Here is a 21,746-nt window from a genome sequence, read left to right on the forward strand (position 1 = left end):
GAGAGAGAGAGAGAGAGAGAGAGAGAGAGAGAGAGAGAGAGAGAGAGAGAATCTCAAGCAGGATCTGTGCCAGCGCAGAGCCTGACATGGGACTCAATCCCACGACCCTGGGATCATGACCTAAGCTGAAACCAAGTGTCAGACACTCAACTGACTGAGCCATGCAGGCACCCCAATAATCAAATTTTTTAATGCTAATACCCAATATTAATAGGAATATAGCAAAATGGATACACTTATATTCTCTTAATAGCATAAGCCCATAAAATCTTTCAGAAGGACATTTTGGCAATATGTATCAGAAGCCACCAAAACACAGGGCGCCTGGGTGGCTCAGTCAGTTAAGTGTCCAACTCTGGCTCAGGTCATGATCTCACGGTTCATGAGTTCAAGCCCCGCGTCAGGCTTTCTGCTGACAGCTCAGGACCTGAAGCCTGTTTGGGGGTCTGTCTCCCTCTCTCTCTGCCCCTTCCCTGCTCACACTCTGTCTCTCCCTCTCTCAAAAATAAATAAAACATTAAAAAAAAAAAAAGTCACCAAAACTTGTCTACCCTACCCTTTGACCTAATTCCATTTGCTGAAGTTTTTCCTGATAGCCAAGATGTACACAAATATTTAGTGCAAAAAAAGGTCATCAGAGATTACTTACAACATTAAACTCTAGAAACAATACAAATTTTGAACGATAAAAGAAGCTAACATAATCATTAAAATGATGTGACAAAAAAAAGATTTAGTGAATTAGAGGTCTGTAATAAATTCAATAATAAATTCAGTAAAGGTTATGAAGTAGTATTTATCATACCATTCCATATAGATAGAGACATAGCTATAGATGAAAATGTCTGAAACGTTATAAAGAAAATGTTGAGAGTGATCTCTGAGAAGCTTATCAATAATTATTTCTTTTTTGCTTATTTGTTACTTCTAAGTTTTCTAACTGAATCTATTTTGTAATAAAAAGAGACAATAAGGGGCACCTTGCTGGTTCAGTGGGAAGGGCATGGGAATCTTGATCTCAGGGTCATGAGTTCAAGCCCCATGCTGAGTGTAGAGATTACTTAAACAAATAAATATTTTAAAAAAGAAACAATAGGGGCACCTGGATGGCTCAGTCGGTTAAGTGTCCGACTTTGGCTCAGGTCATGATCTCGCGGTCCGTGAGTTCGAGCCCCGCATCAGGCTCTTCCGTGAGTTCGAGCCCCGCATCAGGCTCTGTGCTGACAGCTCAGAGCTCAGAGCCTAGAGCCTGTTTCAGATTCTGTGTCTCCCTCTCTCTGACCCTCCCCCGTTCATTCTCTGTCTCTCTCTGTCTCAAAAATAAATAAACGTTAAAAAAAAAAAGAATAAAAATCTAAATTGTGTTTTTATGCTTAATGAATTAGGAAAATTTTCATGATATAAATGAGTAAAAACAATACGATATAAAACTATATAAACAATATAGCCCCACTTTTGTCAAAAGGAAAGAAGGGATGAGGGAGGGAGGTGGGGAGAAAGAAAATCTCAGAAATTTAACATGGGGATTTAGCTCTAGATGGTGAAATTGAATGGTTTTATTTTGTTCTTTATATTTTCCCAAAGTTTCAAAGTATTTTTATAATGAACATGTGTTGTTTATAAAGAAAAAAAAAAGGCATTTTAGTAAATGTTACTATTGGCACTCTGTTGGGAATTTTTTTACCCTAAAAAAATTGGTAAATCATGCCCTAGTTGCTAGCAAAAATCCCTAGTGTGTCAGTAAGCTGGTATTTCCCAGTTTAAACAGTAGCGGGGGGAATAAGTATCTCTGTGAGTTTAGTTGCTTTGGTTTTATTTTATTTTTATTTATTTACTCATTTACATTCACATATAATATGTATTTGTATATATTTACATTATGTCATATTTATCATTTACTCATATATTATTTGTTTTTCTTTTACTTATTGGTGACTCTATTGAGCATATTCATGTCTTCCCTTTTCAGAATCATGATGCCAGCCCTGTGTTTTGAGGACTCTTTAAGGAATGTGCAGAGGCTGGGGTACCTGGGTGGCTTAATTGGTTAAGTGTCCGACTTCGGCTCAGGTCCTGATCTTGTGGTTTACAGGTTCAAGCCCCATGTGAAGCTCTGTGCTGACAGCTCAGAGCCTGGAGCCTGCTTCAGATTCTGTGTCTCCCTCTCTCTCTGCTCCTTCCCTAGCTCTCACTCTGTCTCTCTCTCTTAAAAGTAAATAAACATTTAAAAAAAAATTTTTTTTAATAATGTACAAAGGCTGAACAGAAGTTAAATACTATCTAACTTTAATGTTGTACAAATCCCCTCCTTTACACAGGGATCTCAAGGGGTCACATGGTCCCTAACACCATGCAGTAGAGTGGACCAAGAGGGAGGCCACTGGGGCCCTCCCTGGGAAGGGACTTTACAGTCTGGCAACAAGGCTTCAGCCAGCTTCACTCCCAGAAAAGCAAAAGCTCCTGGGAGGATGGTCTGCTGCCACCTCCTCCTCTGGCAGCTGCGTCACTAGAGGGCAGGCTGGCTCACAGATCCCAAAAGCCTGACTGAGCTGGGTAGGAGCCAAGGGGGCCTGGTGACTAAAGCCTGGAAGCTTCCACAGGCATGCTGCTAACGGCCCACATTCAACGAGCAGAAGTAATAGGAGTCCGAAGTGAAATATTTCATTTAAATCACACACACAAAATTACCTTTTCTTTCAAAGCTTTCCTCTCTGACAAAGCAAACAAGAGCCAGGAACTTTGTCACCTCCTTTAAATAAAGAACTGTTGTGTTATTCAGCTTTATAATGGCTGTTGATTCCTTGTCATAGGGGGTTCCTGCTCCATCTTCTTTGAGGCTGAATAGGGACAGAAACCAGAACATATTTGACTATTGAGAAAAACTACAAACTGTAACCCAGCAACAGAGATCAGCTTTAACACACAGAATGATAATCGTAACGAAAAGTTGTTTACAACTACAGTGCCTTACAGCAAAAGTCTCAGAAACACACAATCACAAGAATGTACACGGTGTATGACAGTCCCTTCCTGCTGACACAATGAGTGGCTGTTGGGGAAGGTGGGCAACTCTTCAGGCACCTGAGGTACACAGGTGAGGGATGAAGGTTAGCTCTTCTCGCCTCCATAGCCCACGGGGCTTCTTGTTTTCTTTTTTTTTTTTTTTTTTTAAATGTTTATTTATTTTTGAGAGAGACACAGAATGCGAGTGGGTTGGGGCAGAGAGAGAGGGAGGCACAGAATATGAAGCAGGCTCCAGGCTCTGAGCTGTCAGCACAGAACCCGACATGGGGCTGGATCTCACAAACCACGAGATCATGACCTGAGCCGAAGTCGGACGCTCAACCGACTGAGCCACCCAGGCACCCCGCTTCTTGTTTTCTTTTGACAGAACAACCAGGCTGTCAAAAGCATGGTCTGATGAAAGACCAAGAAGGGCTGAATGACTGTTCCAAATTACAGAAGCCTAGGGAGACACAACAGCCAAGGACTGGCTTAGAGCCTGAATCAGGGGAAAGAATTGCTATAAAAGACAGATTTGGAACCACTGGTTAAGATTTGAATACGGACAATATATTAGATAATGCATTAATGTGGCCATGCTAAATATGCTTAATTTGATAAACTGTGGTCGTATAAAAGAATGTCTGTTTTTTGGAGAGATAAACACCCAATTATGTAGGATCAAAGAATCATGATGTCTGCAATTCACTTTCAAATGGTTTAACAAAAACAAATCAACAACTGTATTAGAAAAAGAAAGAGCAAATATGGGAAATTGGTAAAAATTGGTCAATCCCAGTGAAGGGTATGTAGGAGTTCACTGGACTATCTTTGCACATCTTCTGTAGGGTTGAAATTCTTTCAAAATAAAATGTTAAATAAGTATACTGGTGTATTTAAGAAAGTGTGGCCTGCAGACACAGATGACTTGGGTTTGAATCCTAGTCCACTTACTATGGGAACTGGGGCAATGTGAGCAGCTTCTTTGAGCGTCAATTTTCTTATCTGTATCCTAACAGAAATTACCTCAAAGTTTCCCAACGCGATGAAATAATAGATACACAGCACTGAGCACAGTGCTGAAAACATGTAAAATGCACAATGAATGTTAACTATTGTGTTAACTTTTATTACTAGTATCGCCTTGAATGATCAAAACTGGACCCTCTGAAGACACTAATGTAATCAGAGTTATGATTTCTTTCCTCAGAGGCAAAAGAGCACTTCCCTGCACCTTTTCTGCAACTGTGTGTGTATGCATGCATGTATGTATTTTTGCTTCCCAAATTAATGAATAATTGACCAGAAATTATTAACTAGAATTGTGCTAGACCTTATTAATTCAACATAACAACTCAGCTGGTGCTAAACCAATCCCTTTGCATTATAAGAGCCAGCTTTTACTATGTGACAGGCACCATTCTTAGCTTTTACCAGGAATTATCTATTGTCTGGCCTAAGAATCCTCTAAGCCAGGTATTGAGAGGAAATAGGATAATTTGGTCAAAGCTGACGATGGGGGTGGAGCCAGGACTCAAACTAATGTAATTTCAGAGTTAATGCTTTTAATCTCATAAATATCACAAGGAAGTAGCGTGCCAAACCAGATTAAATGAGAAGCATGAATTGTAGAGTATTTCAAAGGAAATGCAAGCTTTTAGTTTTGAGAGTATTTTAAACCGGCACATATATGCATGGCTACTTAAAAGTAAATTGTGGAAGGTAGTTTTTTTTAAAAAAAGGATTCAACTCACTGTAATCTACCAAAACGTGAAAGAAAAATCTTTAAGAAGTGTTGGACCTCTGATGTTCAAAACGCTTTATCAGAATTCTTAACTTCCTTTGTACCATTTTTAGCTGCTGTGTTTCTATACTGTATTTCCCTTACTAATAAGGAATGTTCTGAGAACAATAAACTGAAACACTGGACTTTTTTCACCCAGTGAAGAAAACTGCATTTAAAACTTCCAAGTAAATATAATAGTAAACAGACACCAGGCGCTGTTTGCCAACAGCACTTAGTAACACAAGAAAATTCTTAGGTGATAATGTTAAATGAACAAAGCAGGATATATATATAAAATAACATATACAAAGTGACTACGTCATCCTAAAAATTACACAGAGAAATAAGAATAAAATATATGAAAATGTTAATAGTGACTGTCTCTAGATGATGAGGTTATTTTAATTTAATTTTAATTTTATTCCTTATGCTTTACATATTTTCTACAATGAGCATGGATTACATTCATAATCAGAAAAAAATAAACATTAAACAAATTGGAAAAACAAAAAAGATCCAAAAAATAACAAGTAAAAATTGGTGAAGCATTACAACTGCAACAGCTATCTATTTTCTTTCTTTAATTTTTTTTTTTTTTAACGTTTATTTATTTTTGAGACAGAGAGAGACAGAGCATGAACGGGTGAGGGTCAGAGAGAGGGAGACACAGAATCTGAAACAGGCTCCAGGCTCTGAGCTGTCAGCACAGAGCCTGATGCGGGGCTCAAACTCACAAACCACGAGATCACGACCTGAGCCGAAGTCGGCCACTTAACCAACTGAGCCACCCAGGCGCCCCAACAGCTATCTATTTTCTACCACTCAAGTTTCTAGCCACAAAGCAATGAAAACACAGGACGATGTAACATATTGTAAAGTGTGCATGCCTGTGTGCGTGTGTGTGTGTGTGCGTGCGTGTATATTTGGTGAACAGAAGCTCAGCAGATTCCTGAGCAGACTAAGTGAGGCACCAGGTCACCTGCCTCTGGCCCTGCTGGTCTCCAAGGAGCAGCTGGGAACTGGCAGTCTGCTTCCTTGACTGCTGCCAGTTAACTGGGCTGGCTCCTTGTGGCTCCAACAAGCACCAAGGAAACTCCAGAGCCCACGCCCGATTTGTGACCCAGGTTCTCAGGAACACTGCACTCCACCTCAGAAAAACAATCTGACTCCTCCCGATTCCGCCTGCCTCGTGTTTGTTTTAGCTGGGTGAAAGGAACTCTGATTAACATCATTTACATGAACAGCTTACCACTTACACCCAATTACCATATGGCACAATAATGATTATGCATATCATTAAATATGTGCCAGATTAATTGTGTTTATTGTATTTGATTACCACAGCAATCTAGACTGTAATCAGGGTATATTCAGTTTCCATGACTATTTCAAGGTCATCCACTTGTAGCTGAAAAACAATAGAATGCTGTAGAGCAGTAATCTTGGGCAACAAGGTCTATTTCTGAAGCCAGATGGCAGTGTTTAATAATAATACTAAAAAGGCAATAAACTTGGGAAATAAGGTCTGTTTCTAAAGCCAGATGGCAATGTATTATAATAATAACAATAACAACAATAATAATAATGGAAGCTACCTTTATCCAGGGTCTACCAGGTAAAGCCTAATGATACTTCATCCTCACTACAGTCTTGTAAGTATCACTTTCCCTATTTCAGAATGGAAGGGACTGTGCATGCATGTGTGTATAACAGAGAGAATCTGAACTGAGGGGGCAAAGGATTTTCAGATAGTGGAAAAGAAAAATGGGAAGACTGAGACCCTCAAAAAGGCTGAAGGAGGCTGTGTGAGGCAGGTGACAGCTGGTGAGTAAAAAGGAAGATGAACACGAGCTTTACCTCATCAATGATTGGATAAGCATGTAAGATCCAATATAAATCAACGGCAACAACTTGATATCTTAAGACAGACAAACTAATTCATATCCATTCACTGTATGTAACACCCATTCAGGAAATATAAAGTCATGTAGAAATGTTTCTATGTCTGGTACCACAATCAGTTTTCCCCACTCCTGGTTTACTTTATATTATTCTAAATGTACAGCAAGTTCTGTTTTCTAAGAATCTAAGACCATAATAATAAACAGGTAATATTGTTTGCTTGGTTTTATAATTCTCTGCTGCTCATAAAAGAAGACAAAGTGTGTTAAAGAGAATCTAGAAGTTATTTCCTATAATGAAGAAGGTAATAGAAGTGTTGTTAATAAGAGATATGTATTCAGAGTTCTAGGATCTTAGTCTCTCCCAAGTGTATATGACATTATGATATGATGACAGATCAGTAGAAGAACCAGGAATCAGTTAGACTTAAGTTCAAATTCTAGTCCTATCTTTTATTGACAGTGTGAGCAGGGGTTAGAAACTTAACCACTCTGAACCTCAGTTTCCCCATCTGTGAAATGGGGATAGTAATTCCCATTTCCCTATTCCCATGGAATAGCAGGGAATTAATGATATAACGTAATATGTTTATTAGCAGAATACCAGGCATTTACTCAATAATTTTTTTTTATTATTGCATGCTAAATGGTATATTTATAGATCTCAGTTATTTAAAACAAAAGTATTAAAATCAAATAAGTAAATGCAAATGTTACAAAGGTTGTGAAAGGTTTCATTTTCTAATCTTAAGTATGGCTTGATCATAGCCTTTAGGAATATTTTTCCTACCCAGGGGCACCTGGGTGGCTCAGGCAGTTAAGCATACAACTTCAGCTCAGGTCATAATCTCACAAGTTCCTGAGTTCCAGCCCTGCATTGGGCTCTCTACTGTCAGCACAGAGCCCACTTCAGACCCTCTGTCTCCATCGCTCTCTGCCCCTCCCCCATCTCTCTCTCAAAAATAAAAATAAACATTTTTAAAAAAAGGAAAATAATGGGGTGCCTACGTGGCTCAGTCAGTTAAGCGTCTGACTTCGGCTCAGGTCACGATCTCTCAGTTCGTGTGTTCCAGCCCTGCGTCGGGCTCTGTGCTGACAGCTCAGAGCCTGGAGCCTGCTTCGGATTCTGTGCCTTCCTCTCCCTCTGACCCTCCCTACTCACGCTCTGTCTGTCTCTCTCTCTCTCTCTCTCTCTCAAAAATAAATAAACATTAAAAAAATTTTTTTATTGATAAAAAGAATAATAAAAAGAAAGAATATTTTACTTACCCATAAATACAAGAGATGTCAATAACCACATCGATCATATCACAGCAGAGTTCATAGGTTTGCATATCCACTGGGGTACTATCAGTTGCAATATAAATTTTACTGACCACATCAAAGAGAAATGCCTTTTCAATTCCAGAATTCTGAAACAAAAAGAAGATGCTATCTTAAAGGTACAGCTGATTTCAGAACATGTCATTGTTACATAAAAAAATTATATGCCATCCTCAGTGTAAAATATAAATGAGCAAAGATTAATTTGCTAAAATTTTGTTCTTTTTTATTACAATTTAAACTTCACATAGGGGCACCTGGGTGGCTCAGCAGGCTAAGTGTCTGACTTCGGCTCCAGTCATGATTTCACGGCTCAAGCATTTGAGCCCCACATCGGGCTCTCTGCTGTCAGTGCAGAGCCTGCTTCAGTTCCTGTCCCCCTCTCTCTTTGGCCCTCCCCAGCCTGTGCTTTCTCGGTCTCAAAAATAAATAAAAACATCAAAAGAAAACAAAAAAATTTTTAATAAAAAATTTAAAAACCTCACATAAACCTTTATAATGGATTTGCATATGAAATGGAAAATTCTTATTTTTCATAAATTATTTACTTTAGGTAAACAAACTGGGCAGTGTTTCCTGGCTCTTAGAGATGTACCTGCAGTTAGGAAAAGGCAAGTAAAAACACTAATTTTACTGACTGTGTATTTTAAATAAATTTTAAAAAGCTAAACAAACTCACCACTATACAGTGACAGAGTAAATATGCATACAGCCGTCACATCTGACTCAACTGAACAGAAGAGCTTGCCTAGAGCTGCCGGTTTATAGGACTCATTCATTCAGCACATCATCCACAGTGTTAAACATACACAAATATTTAAAACAATATATCTTTTCTTTCTAATGTTTATTTATTTTTGTGAGAGAGAGTGTGCACAGGGGAGGGGGCACAGAGAGAAGGGGACAAGGGATCTGGAGAGCCTGATGTGGGGCTCGAACTTACGAACCGGGAGATCAAGACCTGAGCCAAAGTCGGAAGCTTAACCCGCTGAGCCACCCAGGCACACCGTCACCAAAACCACCCTTAATGTTCCTTACATCTGGTAGGGCTCTATCAACACTGAATGACTGCCTACAACTTGAATAAACACTGTATCAGTGAAGTACAGGAATCGTTTGGGGAGTTAAATTTTAGACTATGAAACAGTTATTTAGTAGTAATCTTCCAAAGTAATATTTCAGTGACCTTGCAATGTTGTGAGAGCAAGCAAAAATAAGACTGTTTTCACTTCAAAAATAAGACTGTTTGCAATGTTAGTCTAAAATTCTGCAAATGATTCTACAAGGATGATAATTATGTACTTACTGAGATAAAGATGTTTAGCAAATTCTCCAGGGTGGGGAGCTGTGGAATCAGTTTCTGAACCACTTTGCTAAAAGCTTCAAATATTGAGTGATCATATATGCTTGTCAAATAGAAGCTGAAAGAGAAAATATTTCATCACGTTTTCCTTTTGACTAGGGAATAGATGGCTGAGGCCATGTCATGACACCAGTACCCAGCCCTCTGTATCTAAGTCCGTACACACACATTCTAGCCCCCTGTAGAATTCAATATGAACTCGGTAAAAAAGTGAACATGTCTTAACAAGGCATTCCTCCCCAACTCTCAAAAAGCAAGAATTATACCCATTTTTCTACTGACTGGCTGGACTGGAAAGCTTAAAAATGCAGTGGTATGTGCCTGTATGAGCTTTCTTAGTTCTCCAAGATTCCACACCAGATCATCTTTACAAACACCTGTTAGGTTAGTAACAGCTACATTATGGGTATTGAAGCATCTAATTTTTTCATTTTCCAATTTGCAAATTGAATGATGCATATACTTCCCCATAAAAAATTAATACAGGGGCGCCTGACTGGCCAGGTGGCGGAGGATGTGACTCTTGATCTCGGGGTTTTAAGTTTGAGCCCCACATTGGGTATAGAAATTACTTAAAAATAAAATCTTAAAAAACAACTAATAGAGAAATGATTTTCCTCTGTACTTCTATTTGAAGTGTTTTCAGAGTTCTCTTTCACTTGTGCATATAGATACTATCATATTCATCACAAACTGTAAACTTCGGCATTAACTTCCTGGATTATGTTCTTGAGTTTTATCTAGTGTTTTTCACAAGTGGGAAAAACATTAGGTTTGACTATTTGCTTAAAAAACAAAAACAAAGGTGGGGGGGGGGGCGCCAGGATGGCTCAGTCAGTTAAGTGTCCGACTTCGGCTCAGGTCATGATCTCATAGTTCGCTGGTTTGAGCCCCGCGCCGGGCTCTGTGCTGAGAGCTCGGAGCCTGGAGCCTACTTCAGATTCTGTGTCTCCCTCTCTCTCTGCCCCTCCCCTGCTCATGCTTGCTCGCTCTCTCTCTTTCAAAAATAAATTAAAATAAATACATACATGAATGAACGAATAAATAAATAAACTTTAAAAACAAAAACAAAACAAAGGGGCACATAAGTGGCCCAGTTGGTTAAGCCTCTGACTCTTGATTTTGACTTAGGTCATGATCTCACAGTTTGTGGGTTCGATACCCACCTTGGGCTCTGTGTTGATAGCATAGAGCCTGCTTCGGATTCTCTCTCCCCCTCTGTCTTTGCCCCTCCTCTGCATGTGAGCACATGCACACACAAGCTCTTTCTCCCAAAAATAGACAAACATTTAAACAAAAACCAAAAAAAAAATCACCCAAAATTAGAATTAACACATGCAAAGTTTGCTTTTCCCAAATACTGTCCTAATGTGAATAACACAAAATAGGGTAAACAGGTGAATTACTGCCCATGCCAAATCATTCATTGTGACTTTGGACTCCACACCTGCTAACTTCTGTCAACTAATGTGATCGCTGAGAAATTTCTGTTCTCACCTGAGGTGAATTTTTTCTAATCCAGCATCTGCAAGGTCATCATTTGCCCTCTGGTGAATATCTCTTTGGGTTTCAATTTTGTGGTCATCTGACAGACCATCCACTTTATGAATAAACACCTCAAAGTTGATGTCGGTGTTCACTTTGTAGGCCCTTGTCACGGTGAGGTGGAGCCTAGCCAAGGCTTCCATGTAATCGTCCTGGGAACAAAGGCACATTCCTGTCAAGGGAGGCCAAACCTTTCTAAGCTGCCTTCCACAGACACTCTTTTCTCCCCCAGCTTTATTGAAGTTTGATTGACAAACACTCCATATATTTAAGGTGTACAATGTGATGCTTTGATATACGTATATGTCATGAAACGATCCCCCCAATCAAGTTAATTAATCTATCCATCACCTTATCTCACAGTTACCTTTTTTTCTTTCATACACACTCCTAATCTGTAAATCGTGTGGGTACAAACCCCCCAAAATATTTTGCAAAAGCCCAAATAAAAACTAGTTTCATGGAATTCAAGTTTGAAAACTTAAGTTTCATTAACGAAGAGATGAAAAAGAAAGGCCAGAAAAACACAGCTATAGGCAGTTATGATTTAGCTTGATGACAGTCATTAAGATCAGAGTTGAAGTTTTATGAATTCAAAACGACTCCATACCTAGGACCTTCCCTGGGATACTATTCTTCCCCAATTTTTTAGTCCCTTGGTGAACTGTGATGAACAGTTCAAGGTGAAAACATGATATGGGTCGCTGGGAGGATAAGGAAGGAGCCAGGAGGAAAGGTTTAGGAGCCACTAGTCTAGACCAGAAGTCAGCAAATCATGGGCCAAACTGGGCCCACTGCATGTTGTTTACGAGTAAAGTTTTACTGGGACACAGCCACACTCATTTATATATATTGTCTATGGCTGCGTTTGTGTTGCATTGTTAGAGATGACTGGTTTTCTTCTACGGAAACTCCTTGGAAATGGTACAGCCTGCAAAGCCTGAAATATTTACCATCTAGCCCTCTACAGAAACCGTTTGCTGACCTCTCATCTAGAGTAACGACCCCAAATAACACAATACTACTTTTTTCTCCTTCCTACCAATGACACGTTTGTAACAATATGATGAACATCTGCATACACATCTCCCTGTTTAAGAAATCAAACAGTAGGGGTGCCTGGCTGGCTCGGCTGGAGGAGCGTGCGACTTTTTTTTTTTTTTTTTTTTTTAAGTAAGCTATACACCCAACACAGGGCTCAAACTCACAACCCTGAGATCAAAGAGTTGCATGCTCTACCAAGTGAGCCAGCCAGGAACCCCAAGTTTGTGACTCTTGATCTCAAGATTATGAGTTCAAGCCCCACAATGGGTATACAGATTAAATATATAAACTGAAAGAAAGAAAGAAAGAAAGAAAGAAAGAAAGAAAGAAAGAAAGAAAGAAAACAGTAGACACTGAAGCCCCGTGTGTCTCTCTCCATCCTCCCAGCCTACCCCATCACTCTACCTCCCACACTCCAGAGGTAGCCACTATCCTGAGTTTAGTGTTTATTCTCAATCATCTCTCTATACGTTACTATATACATATGTATCTCTAAACACCAAACAGAATTCATTTACGTCATCTTGAAATGTGGAGGGAGGCTGTCTGAGAAAGGACACAAGGGAACCTTTTTGGGTGGTGGAAATATTCCATATCTTGACTGTGAAGTAAGTGGTTACAAGGTATATACATTCATCAAACTCACTGAATTGTATGTACGCTCATAATGAATGCATTTTGTTGTATGTTTACATCATCCATAATCCCTCTGCCCTAATAAACTATTGTTCTTGTTTATGTCCTTAACTAAAGAGGGGAGTCAAGCAGTTAAGTGACCTTGTCGGTGAGCAAAACTAGCCAATGTCAAGAGAGTATCACAATCTCAAAAGATTAGAAATTGCTACTGTAACTTGCCTGCCAGGCATATAAAATGATCTGATTACCAACTAAGTGATGAAGTGGCACATACCTACAAGGACTAAAAATAACATTTAAAAGAAGAACATACTTGGTTTATTAGGGCAGAGGGATTATGGATGATTTTTCCCCACTGTGTTGGTTACTATCTTCTACAACAAATAAAAATTCAGGGAAAATACACTGCCTTGTTTCTATTCCAAAATTAGATCTAGGGGGGCGCCTGGGTGGCTCAGTTGGTTAAGCGTCCGGCTCTTGGTTTTGGCTCAGGTCATGATCTCATGGTTTGTGGGTTTGAGCCCCACATCAGGGTCTGTGCTGACAGTGCGGAGCCTGCTTGGGATTCTCTCTCTCTCTCTCTCTCTCTCTCTGCCCCTTCCCCACTCATTCTCTCTGTCTCTGTCTCAAAAATGAATAAATAAAGTTAAAAAAAAATTATATCTAGGAATTACAGGCAGGTCACAATCACCAATGCAGATGAAGCCAACACTCCATGGTGGATCTCAAGACACATGTGAAATGGCTTCAGGGGGCCAACAGGGGCCCTGAGATGGGGTACATTTTGTGGGCTCTGCCTGGGGGGCCGGCAGTGTCATGCATTTAGCTCACAGGAAATCACTCTTGATGTTTTCATTCTCATTTATTTTACAACGTTCTGTGAGGACACATGTTCTCCTTGGTGATATCTTTATATGGCAATACTGGCATTGTGAGGGATTCACAAGGAAAAAATAAAAATATGAGGCGTCAGACCAAAAGAGCCCTGCTTAGAAATAAAGGCAGTGACTTCAGGCTGCCAAGACTCCTTGAAGTTTGCTTTTCTTTTCAGTGCTTGAAACCACATCCTATAAATATTCCCCAAAACATGGCTTTTACAGTCTGCTTCCAATAGAAAAGTATATATTAGACTCTGAAACAGTTTCTCTAGTTATTCCTTCTTTTTAGTAAATGACAGCTCTCAATATTTTTCCTACATTTTAAAAAGTGGAACCTAAAAGGACCAATTTCTCAAACATTCTTACACCTTTCTCTGCCCTACAGCTAGGAAAAGGAAAAAAAGAAAACAAAACACATATTTACCAACCCAAATTTAAGTTCCACGTTCAGGTAAAAAATAAAACCAAATTACAGCTGCAATTTAAAAACAGGCAAGTGAACCTATTTTAGCCACCTTATAGCCATATCACAAACACCTAGGATAGAGTTGCACTGGACATTTGAATTCTATAAATGCAAATTGCTACATAAGCACAACATGGTATTGAAGTGAGTACTTACTAAGCTACTGTCTTGAAAAGATGAGTCATCTGACTGGAATCTACTTCCCCAAGGGTAGGGCTACTACTGCTGCTACCTAGTTCAGCAAGTCCAGAAACAGCAGTGGGAAAAACTGGAGCTTAGAAGAGACAGATGAGTGGGACACATCCAAGAGCTCGCCCTCCATCCAGCAGCGTGCACACAACCCAGCTGCTCTTCTAAGATCAAGCTCCCTAATTTATGGTGCTGGCAGACCTCAGCAGGAAGGTAGGGGCTCCTGCCAAGGCCACAGATGGGCCAGAAAACGGGTCAGTACAAGTGGGACAGCCGGGAAAGCAGTAACTGACAGCAGGCCCTGGACCTGATGCAGGTGTCTACAGCATGCATTTCCGGATGGGCCCATGGGAGGAGAGGCACTGTTGTTCACAGATCAGGCACCAGAATGCAAAGTCGCTCCCTTGCACACCCCCACCGAAAAATAAAGAAAGAGCCCCTTCTAACATATGGCCACACTCCTACAGCTACACTGTTAGTACACAGTGCAATCACTTGGAACTAAAAGGCTTAGCTGAAAATTTCATTATTATATTAAACAGGCACCTAGCTCCCTGAATGAATTTACGATGCTCTCAGGCATGAGCAGTCTTCTCAGAGAATGGTTTTCCAAGCATGGGCTCAGAACCATTGTTACTAACAGTTTCCACATCCCTTCCTCCCTAACACCATCAGCATTCCTGGAAGGGGCAGGTGTGCTGAGCCCACCTGTCTGATTGCTGGTCTAGTTTCAGGGAAATATCATGTCCTGAACTCAGAGCTGGTTTAGTGCATTCTTGAAGGACTTACTGCCATTTATTCCTCCACAGCTACAAAAGAGGGCCCTTGGGGGGTACCTGGGTGGCTCAGTTTTTTAAGTGTCTGACTTCAGCTCAGGTGATGATCTTGGGGTTCATGAGTTCGAGCCCTGCATCGGGCTCTGTGCTGCCAGCTCTGAGCCTGGAGCCTGTTTTTGATTCTGTGTCTCCCTCTCTCTCTGCCCCTCCCCCACATGCTCTCTCTCACCTTCTCTCTCTCTCTCTCTCTCTCTCTCTCAAAAATAAACAAAAAACATTAAAAAAGAAAATTAAAAAACAAACAAACCAAAACAAACCTGAGGCTAAGCTATGCTTCCAGGACACTTTCTAAGAGAGCCTGGACATGGAGAGTTTGAAGAGTGTCATTGTCCCAATTCTGTTACCTGTACTCTTTCCTAATACTGGCATGCCTGAGATGCACCTGCGATCCTGCTGCTTCCCTTCCCCCTCCTCCCCTTTAACTGCTGGCCTCCTACTTCACAGGAGAAAGGCCCAGAGTACCAAAGAGACAATTCAGAAGACTAGTTCGAATACCGATAAAGTGAGTAACTAATACCTGGGTAACAAGGGTCTTCACCAGTCAAGGGGTCCCCATGTCTTTACTTTCAAAGTTAAAGGAAAGCCCAATCAGGATGTCTTTTGGTAAACTACTAAAAACAATCCTTTGTGGTAGAAAACAGGACAGCTTAGAGGATATAACTTGAGTTTAAATAATTGAGCAAATGCTGTAACTCAACCAAATCCATGTACTTATTTATGTGAACAAGGTTTCTCAGTGCTTACATCTACACAAACAAAAGTAGAATTGATCCTAAATTCTTATTCAAGCATGAATACATTAATTAAGTGGGAAAATATCCATCATCTTAAGAGATACACTCATCAAAATGTTACTTTTTATATTTAATAGTTACCTATAAAATACATAATAGTTACACTGTCAATCAATTGTGTACTAGTAATAATTACAATAATTTAATTCAGAAGCAAAACTGCACCCTTAGAACTTTGCCTTCCTAGGAAAGAGTAAATGTTTCAGATGTAGACTTATACACATATTTTTGTTGCAGAGAACCTGTGCAGTTTTGTGGATGTCTGCCAAGAGTTTCACGGGGGACACGTATTTGCTGTCTTTGGCCCGTATGGTGGTCCCCTCCGGTTGTGAGGTTTCTGTGATTCGCTGAGACATACTCAACTCAACTCACATTGCTCACTGCTCACTGGTTAGGAATGCACAGAGGGAGCCTTTTCCCCTTTGCAAACTCCCCCACCCCCACCGTAAGCTGAGTGGAGCCAAGCTGTGAACTCAGAACTCAAACAGCTAAAAACACCAAACCAAAACCATCATAAAGGAACTGGTTTGAACTGGGGGGGTGGGGGGGGGGGGCGGGGGGGGGCGGGGCTGCACTTCCATGTACCTGAGACTGAGCTTTACCTGGGAGTCTATGACAAATATCAGCGCTCCTGTTCCCCGGAAGATCATCTCATAGTCAAATGTAGGGTCAAAAAAGTCAATCTGTCCTGGGAAGTCCCAAATCTGAAAATTAACAAAGGAGCTATTGGAAACGTCTTCCCTGCAGATCTTGTTCGTGCTCTCCAAGAACAGTGTTTCGTTGGGAGACATTTTGTGAAAGACAACTTTCTGAATAGATGACTTGCCGCTTCTCCTCAGGCCCATGAGCAGGATTCTCGGCTTCACCTCAGTGCTGAAGGGATCGCTGAAGTCCAGAACTGGAGAAACCACAAAACAAGAATGAGGGTGAGTCGCCGTCACAGTGGTTAATTAGAGGACTTTCACTTCCACCTCAGATGGGATTTATGATTCACTGACAGTGCTACTCTTCCAAAAGCCGTGAGTGCTAACTACCTCACTCCACTCATGGAGGGGCCTGTTAGGAAGTGCAGAACACTGAAGAATGCTGTGTCACTACCTGTCACACCATTCCAGAGGGCCAGAAAACCTGTACAATTCCACATCACAACCAGCAAATCTGGAGTGTGAGGAGTAGAGGTTTCCTGGAGCAAACTGTGCAGGGAAAAAATCCAGCCTTAGCATTCCATAGCAATGTCTTCCTTGCCTAGATCATCAGAGTCTCTATGCCTTAAAGGGATGCTTATGCATTTGAGTTGCATCAAATAGAGAATTTTGGACTTCATCAAAATTTAAAACATGGGTGTTTCAAAGGACACTGTTAAGAAAGTGAAGACAACCCACAGAATGGAAGAAAACATGTGCAAATCATGTATGTGATAAGGGTCTAGTATCCAGAATATATAAAGAACTCTTACAATTCAACAGTAAAGACAACCTAATTAAAAAAAAAAAAATGGGCAAAGTACCTAAATGGACATTTCTCCAAAGACACAAAAATGGCCAAAAAGCACATGAAGTGAGGCCCCCACATCATTAGCGATCTGAGAAATACTAATAAAAACCACAGTAAGATGCCATTTCACAACCACTAGGATGGTTATAATAAAAAAGATCAACAGTAACAAGTGTTGATGAGGCTATGGGCTAATTAGAACCCTCATACAGTATGGGTACGAATGTAAAATGATGTGTTTTGAACAGCTTGGCAGTTTTTCAGAAGGTTAAACACTGAGTCACCTCATGACCTAGCAATTCCACTCCTAGCAATATATTCAAAGAAATGAAAACGTGTCCAATATTCCTTCTGACAACACCTCTTATGTCTTTCTCACTCCCTGGTCCCAATCTAATTCAATAGTAACTGGAAAGTGATTCTTTTTTCTCTTACTGTAACTAACAATAACCACATGAAATGATAACTCTTGTCTAGACAATGATAACAATCATCTAGAACACATTAATACTTGATAATGTCTTAGTGAATTTCATTTACTATATATAATATTTTGATGTTTTAATTTGTAGCAGGTTTAGGTAAACACACAAGTTTCAGGTAAAACAAGAACTGAAAAAAAGTAAGCAGGTACAGATGCGCGCAGCCACTATTCCACTCTATGTAACACTTCACCCCCACCCTACCCACACATTCTTTTCCAGTCTAGCTCGACCCAATTCAACAATCTGCTGATAATATACTATAGAAGCAGTAATGCATAAGTAAAGCACCCAAAAAGTCACCAGCTTTCTTCTTCATCAGTCATTATATGCTACTCACTCTCAGTACTGTCATTACAAGTCAGTCTTAGTAAAAGCAGGGCATAAATTAAAAGACAAAACAGGGCTTCCAGTTTTAAAATTTTCAGACTGATAACATGTCATGGTCTTCCCCTCCCTCAGTGAATCCCTAAAAATAACAGAAAAGGTATAAACCATAAATAAATGGATGAACAAATAAACATAGATACCTGAGCTTGAAACAAACAAACAAACAAACAAACAAAACCCCTCAAAGCTGAGATTACAGAGAAATCCCTAAGAAACACCAAGGTCAGACTGAAGAGGGAACCTGTAGCCCTTGACCAGAATTAGTAAGATTCTGCTGCAGAAGGTAGAACTGGTGGAAGCCCAAACCAGAAAGGACATGAAGACAACCATCAGGGCTGTTATTTGGAGAATCATAGTGAGAAGAAGCCAGTAGGTGAACTCTGTGCACTACTCCTACCACCCAGTGCACACTTCCAGGTGGGAGCAGACTATAGAAGCTCGTGTAGGAGAGGGGAGGAGGTGCTCTAGGAGCTCAGGATGCCCAGAAAGACGGGGGGCTACCCACACTTCCACCCTTCAAGTACTCTGACCTTCCCTAACTCACTACAGTCTGTGGATTCAACAGCTAGAAGCAGTACTATCTTCTCTCCAGACATTTCCTCAAATGTCTAACATACATACACTTGAACATACATCTGAAGAAGCAGAGTTCATAAAGGAGTCAGAGTAAAGTTTCAGGTATAATTAAAATCTTCAGAGAAAAGGTGGTATCCACAAAACAGGAACAGACAATTTCAGAACAAGAGCAACCATGGAAAATATGGCCTTAGAGACCTTAGAAATAAAAATGTAATTGTAGGGGGGAGGTTAGATATATGGATTGAAAAGCAGAGGGGCGCCTGGGTGGCGCAGTCGGTTAAGCGTCTGACTTCAGCCAGGTCACGATCTCGCGGTCCGTGAGTTCGAGCCCCGCGTTGGGCTCTGGGCTGATGGCTCAGAGCCTGGAGCCGGTTTCTGATTCTGTGTCTCCCTCTCTCTCTGCCCCTCCCCCGTTCATGCTCTGTCTCTCTCTGTCCCAAAAATAAATAAACGTTGAAAAAAAAAATTTAAAAAAAAAAAAAAAAAGAAAAGCAGAATAAGAACAGATTAAGAGGGCAGTAGTGAACTAGAACATCCAATCCTCTCAGAACGTAGTACAAAGGGATAGAGTGCTGGGAAGTATGAGGCAAAGGTTAAAATGACATCAGGACTAGTCATCTCAAACCCGTAGAAAATATAAATACTTGTGAAAATGCATTAGAAAAGGATCCACAAGGATGTGCAGCAAACAAAGACTGCATGAGTGAAAGATTTGGGGGCAATCATCAAAGGGATTTGGCTTTGATTTCATTTAAAAATTTTTAGGCTAATTTATTTATTTATTTTTTAGTAATCTCTATACCCAACATAGGGCTCAAACTGATGACCCTGAGATCAAGAGTCATATGCTCTTCCAACTTAGCCAGGAAGGCACCCCCCTGGCTTTAATTTTAAAAAGGAAACACATTTATATACATATATTATTAAAATTAGTTTCAAAAAAAATGTTTAATGTATAGCGAGTCATGGAAGACACAAAAATATTTCAAAATATTAAATAATCTTTAAGTTGTGATTTCAATTCCACATTTTCTTAAGTGGTTGTCATAAAGTTTTTGTCTTTTGATTATTTTTTTTTAATGTTTATTTATTTTTGAGAGAGAGAGAGACAGAGTGCAAGGAGGGGAGGGGCAGAGAGAGAGGGAGTCACAGAATCCGAAGCAGGATCCAGGCTTTGAGCTGTCAGCACAGAGCCTGATGTGAGACTTGAAGTCACAAGCCATGAAATCATTACCTGAGCTGAAGTCAGACGCTCAACCGACTGAACTACTGAGGTGCCCCCAGACAGCGAGAGAATCTTAAGCAGGCTCCACACTGTAAATGCAGAGCCAGACATGGGGCTTGAACCCAAAAACTGTGAGATCATGACCTGAGCTGAAATCAAGAGTTGGAAGCTTAAAACTGACTGAGCCACCCCGGTGCCTCCAAGGGAAAAAAAATAATAATGTATTCTCAAGGACAAAAATGGAAACCTCAAGAGCTGTAGTTACTCTATTATCACCTCACAAACAGCTAGTGTTAGATCAATGCAAAAAGTAGGAGAGAAATGCCCATAGGCAGTGGGTTGTACTCAGTGTATTATAGGGGTTATGAACGCAAACCAGTGCAGGATTTGGATGGGGTTGATGGGGATGGAGGGGAAGGATGCTCTCCAAGAAGAGCAGAGCCCAAATGCAGGTAAAGGCACAATGCCTTTTGTAGAACAGGAAAATACGCAAGCGCTGAAAACTCTGCAACTACCATATGCCAAGTACTGTGCTAGGCACTCTCCACTCTTTATCCCATTTAACTCCTTCAGGAATACACAGTATTATTTCCACTTCACAGTTAAACAAATTTCAGGCTCAGGAAGGTCAAGTAGCATTCAGACTGAGGGCTGGCCCATCCAAAAGTCTATCCAATCTTCCCTGCTGTGCAAAACTCAATCCAACCAAAGAAAGCAAAACTCCACACCAAATTATGCACAAACACAAAAATATCTAAGTGTCTGTAAACGTCTTTGTTTCTTCCCAATTTATACTGCTGAATGTCAGTCTAGATTTTAACTTATCTTCAGCAGGGTCTGCAAGTGTCTATGCGGCATGATCATCCACACTGTTGCCCTGGAGGATGGACCTCCTCCTCCTGGGAGAGTGGGGAGGTGATGGAGGCCACTGTGCAGAGAGGAGGTGGTGTATATGCATGTTTACGTACACGGACAGGGTGGGAAATGAGATACACATGCCACTACAACATACACACACAGTTAGAAATATTTCCTTTTTTCCTGCCAAATTCAAGCGTGAGCCACCAACGGTAAACTGTTGGGCAATGGTAGGCCAGGTCAGCAAGGGTACCATCAACTCTGTGGAGACTCCTCAGACCCATACAGATGCATTTTACATTTAGCTGATATGGACAGAAATATACTCCATGTCAGGTACCTTGCTAGACCTTTCTGCAAACTTTTATACTCCCTCCACCCCCATCCAATGAGGAGGTACAAGTCTGTTTGCACCTGAGGATTCTGGGAAAAGGAAGGTGCCCAAGCTCGTAGGGATGGTATGTGGTATCTTCACCTAGGCCTTAGCCAACAATCAGATGGCATTCAACAAAAACTGCAACAAAGAAAACAGAAGAGATTAGGAAATAACAGAGTACATCATGCATAGTAAGAGCACATACGACCAGTAAAACTCTTTTAAATTTACTTACACATATGTGGTGCTAGTTTACAATATAAATGTATTTGTTATGTGAACCACAGTGAAAAACACTTTGCTATTGATCAGGAGAGGCTTTTTACAGCACAGAGGACTGCTGACAAAAATCCCTCCTCTAGGGTCACCTGGCTGGCTCAGTTGGTAGAGCACGTGACTCTTGATCTTGGAGTCATGAGTTCAAGCCCCACGTTGGGCATAGAGGTTACTTTAGAAAACAAAGAAAAAATTGATTTGCCATTGCTCTCAAGGGTGATGGGCCTCTAGGGTCTGATACAGATCATGTAAATATATATGTATATGTATATGTATATGTATATGTATATGTATATGTATAT

At 40.5% G+C, this 21,746-nt stretch overlaps 1 protein-coding gene across 1 annotated transcript in view; it reads right to left on the bottom strand.

Moving 5' to 3' along the window:
- The window catches only part of RRAGD (Ras related GTP binding D), a 41,602-nt gene that overhangs the window by 7,526 nt on the left and 12,330 nt on the right, over window positions 1–21,746 (bottom strand). The window contains exons 2-6 of the mRNA XM_040474160.1: window positions 16,367–16,662; window positions 10,874–11,073; window positions 9,320–9,434; window positions 7,960–8,102; window positions 2,689–2,837 (exon numbers count right to left, since the gene is read on the bottom strand). Of these exons, the coding sequence (XP_040330094.1) occupies window positions 2,689–2,837; window positions 7,960–8,102; window positions 9,320–9,434; window positions 10,874–11,073; window positions 16,367–16,662 (903 nt within the window). The remainder of the gene's footprint in view (window positions 1–2,688; window positions 2,838–7,959; window positions 8,103–9,319; window positions 9,435–10,873; window positions 11,074–16,366; window positions 16,663–21,746) is intronic.

The sequence above is a fragment of the Herpailurus yagouaroundi genome, unplaced genomic scaffold (assembly GCF_014898765.1).
Source record: "Herpailurus yagouaroundi ecotype Mexico unplaced genomic scaffold, PumYag 139, whole genome shotgun sequence".
NCBI classification, from domain to species: domain Eukaryota; kingdom Metazoa; phylum Chordata; class Mammalia; order Carnivora; family Felidae; genus Herpailurus; species Herpailurus yagouaroundi.